Below are 3264 nucleotides of genomic sequence, written 5' to 3'. Positions count from 1 at the left end.
ACCCCCGTCGGTAGCCACGCCCTCCACCCTTCTCCCCCCTGGGGGGCCCCCTGCCCTCGGCCTTGCCTAATGGACCCCCATCCCCCCGCTCCGGCCTCGACCCCTTGGCCATATTGAGTGAGATCAGTAAGTCGGTCAAACCGCGGCTAGCATCCTTCCGCAGCCTTCGAGGCAGCCGTGGGGTAAGTGAGGCCTCGGGGGAGGTGGAGGAGGGGACAGCCCCAGCCCACCCAGCGGCTGGGTGGCGGGACCCCGGGCTCGCTTCCTGCCGCTGGCTGGGCCCCCTCCTCCAGTTGTCAGACCTGGACCTGCTTTGCTCTGTGCATGGCCTTGCCCCCCAAGAACCTTGGGTGGGGAGGAAGGTGGACTTGGTATGTCTTAACAGTGTCTTAGAGCCTGGAAGCTTAGAATCCCTGATCCCAAGGGCAATGTCTTCTGACCTTGCAGACAGTGGTGACTGAGGATTTCAGCCACTTACCCCCAGAGCAGCAGAGAAAGCGACTTCAGCAGCAGCTGGAAGAAAGGAGCCGTGAACTGCAGAAGGAGGTTGACCAGAGGTAAGGCTGGGGGCGGGCAGGCAGTGACCAAAATAAAATAATAAGTGAACCTGATCAGAGTGGTGCTCAAAGACCTTGCCAACAGACCCCAGGCCCCGGTGGTTTTATAGGTGATTTCTAACACACTCAAAAGGAAAGCGTTGACTTCCCCTCTTAATACAAGTCATTCCAGCAAACAGAAAAAAGCGAAAGCTGCCTGCTCCTTGAGGAGGCTGGTGGAATCCATTCCCGTATCTGTTAGCAAGAACTCAAGAAATCGAACGAAATTCTGGGTTTATTTTATTTCACTTAGGATCTTAAATGCAGAATCCTAGCCAGACAAACCCAATGACGCATTTTTAAAATGATACAGCATGTGATGACATTGGCTACACCATAGTGTGGATGTATTTAATGCAGTGGAACTGGACCAGATGCTTCAATATGGTTTGGATGGGAAATTTTGTGTTCTGTGTATTTTACCATAACGTAAAAAAAAAACTTTTTTTAAGTTTATTTAGAGAGAGACTACGTATAACAAGTTCATGAGCAGGGAAGGGGCCGAGAGAATTCCAAGCAGGCTCAACGCTGTCCATGCAGTGTCCATCATGGGGCTCAAACTCAACGATCCGTGAGATCATGACCTGAGCCAAAGTCGGAGGCTTAACCGACTGAGCTACCTGGGCGNCAGGCTCAACGCTGTCCATGCAGTGTCCATCATGGGGCTCAAACTCAATGATCCGTGAGATCATGACCTGAGCCAAAGTAGGAGGCTTAACCGACTGAGCTACCTGGGCACCCCCAAAAATCAATCTTTTTAAAAGATAAGTCTTGGGGCGCCTGGGTGGCTTAGTCGGTTAAGCGTCCGACTTTCGCTTGGGTCATGATCTCGTGGTTCGTGGGTTCGAGCCCCGCGTCGGGCTCTGTGCTGACTGCCAGCTCAGAGCCTGGAGCCTATTTCGGAGTCTGTGTCTCCCTCTCTCTCTGACCCTCCCTTGCTCACGCTGTCTCTCTCTCTCCTAGAAATAAATAAAAATATTTAATAAATAAATAAATAAAAGATAGGTCTTAATCAATTGGGTGTTGTCCTAGTAATGCAAAGATGGTTCAATATAAAAACGTCTATTAGTCTCATTTACTACATTAATTGGCCAAAAGAAAAAAAACAAAACAAAACATACGGTTATCTGCTTAATACCTCAAACACTTAAAATACTAACAATAAAAAGTNCTCTCTCCTAGAAATAAATAAAAATATTTAATAAATAAATAAATAAATAAAAGATAGGTCTTAATCAATTGGGTGTTGTCCTAGTAATGCAAAGATGGTTCAATATAAAAACGTCTATTAGTCTCATTTACTACATTAATTGGCCAAAAGAAAAAAAACAAAACAAAACATACGGTTATCTGCTTAATACCTCAAACACTTAAAATACTAACAATAAAAAGTCTGCCAGATTGAAAAAAAAAAGAAAGTCTATACTCACTTCTTCCAAGCAACAAGATCCTCCCTTCTAGTCCCCTTACATAATAGGGATGACGTTTGCTACTTGTGGACAGACAGCCAAATTCTATTTTGCCGTTTGCACAGAACCTCTTGTACAAAACTTTTATTGGTGTAAAGTTCTATATGGAACTTTGTAGTTCCTGAGTTTTTATGATGTAAGGGTTAAGGGCACAGCTTTGGAGTCAGGACAGACCGGCCTTGAATTCCAGCTGGTTTAACCTCTCTGTGCCTCAGTTCCCTCATCTGTAACATGGATGCCATATTAGGACTGAGAAGAAGTTGAAACCAGGTTTGACATGCTTCAAAGCTGTATGCTTGTTACTACTACTGCCTGTATATATATTCCTGGAGGAAACGGGGACCAGGGGCTAATGATAATAATAGTTAGCATTTATTGAGTGCTTACTGCATGCCTTATACCATCTCAAACCTTTTACCTAGATTCACCGGAATTCCCAAGTTTTCCTGAGACTGAGCAGAGGCAGGATCCCGATTAGGGCTTATTTAGGGCTATTTTTTTGGATGCCTGGAACAGGGCCTGGTATGCAATAGGTACTCGGTATTTGGATAAAAAAAGACACTGCTATAATTTTCCCAACTATTCCCATGAGCCGTGTGTATCATTGCCCCCATGTTCCAGATTTGTATCCTGAGACAGATGTTCAGTAACTTAATCCAAACTCACTAGCATATGCCCAGACAGGGATTCAAACCCAGGCGGTAAAGCACTAGCGTTTGAGATTTAACCGCCGCCTCGTCTTGCTGTTTGTTCCTTGAAGCAAAGCACATGTTTGTTTGCTTGTTAAGTCCCACGGGACCGTTCTTTCTGATCTGTCTGTGCCATCCCAGAGAAGCCCTGAAGAAAATGAAGGATGTATATGAGAAGACACCCCAGATGGGGGACCCTGCCAGCTTGGAGCCCCGGATCACGGAAACCCTGAACAACATCGAACGGCTCAAGTTGGAAGTGCAGAAGTATGAGGTCAGGGAAGACCCTGGGGAGGGGTGGGAGCCAGCGGGCCTGGCTGAGTCACTTCCTGGGGGGGGGGGACAGGGAGGGGTTGGGGGGGGCTCCAGCTGTTTCTCATCACAACCTTGGGTGTGCACGGGTGATCTCAGGAAACCTCCAGGCCCGGAGTGGGCTGACCCCGGAACCCTGCCCTGGAATTGACTGTGGCTCCTTCCTCGCAGGCTGGGCTGGAAGAAGCAGAGAGCCGG

The 3264-nt window shown here is 47.5% G+C and overlaps 1 protein-coding gene across 1 annotated transcript in view; it reads left to right on the top strand.

Moving 5' to 3' along the window:
* Positions 1-3264, top strand: part of TRIP10 (thyroid hormone receptor interactor 10) — a gene marked incomplete at its 5' end in the record, with an annotated part of 11537 nt that overhangs the window by 7300 nt on the left and 973 nt on the right. The window contains 3 exon segments of the mRNA XM_077750045.1: positions 15-182; positions 448-557; positions 2896-3028. Of these exon segments, the coding sequence (XP_077606171.1) occupies positions 15-182; positions 448-557; positions 2896-3028 (411 nt within the window).

Source organism: Crocuta crocuta, unplaced genomic scaffold (assembly GCF_008692635.1).
Source record: "Crocuta crocuta isolate KB4526 unplaced genomic scaffold, BGI_CrCroc_1.0 scaffold110, whole genome shotgun sequence".
Taxonomy (NCBI): domain Eukaryota; kingdom Metazoa; phylum Chordata; class Mammalia; order Carnivora; family Hyaenidae; genus Crocuta; species Crocuta crocuta.
The sequence above is the reverse complement of the archived record's forward strand: the minus strand, read 5'-3'. Positions and strand labels throughout refer to the sequence as shown.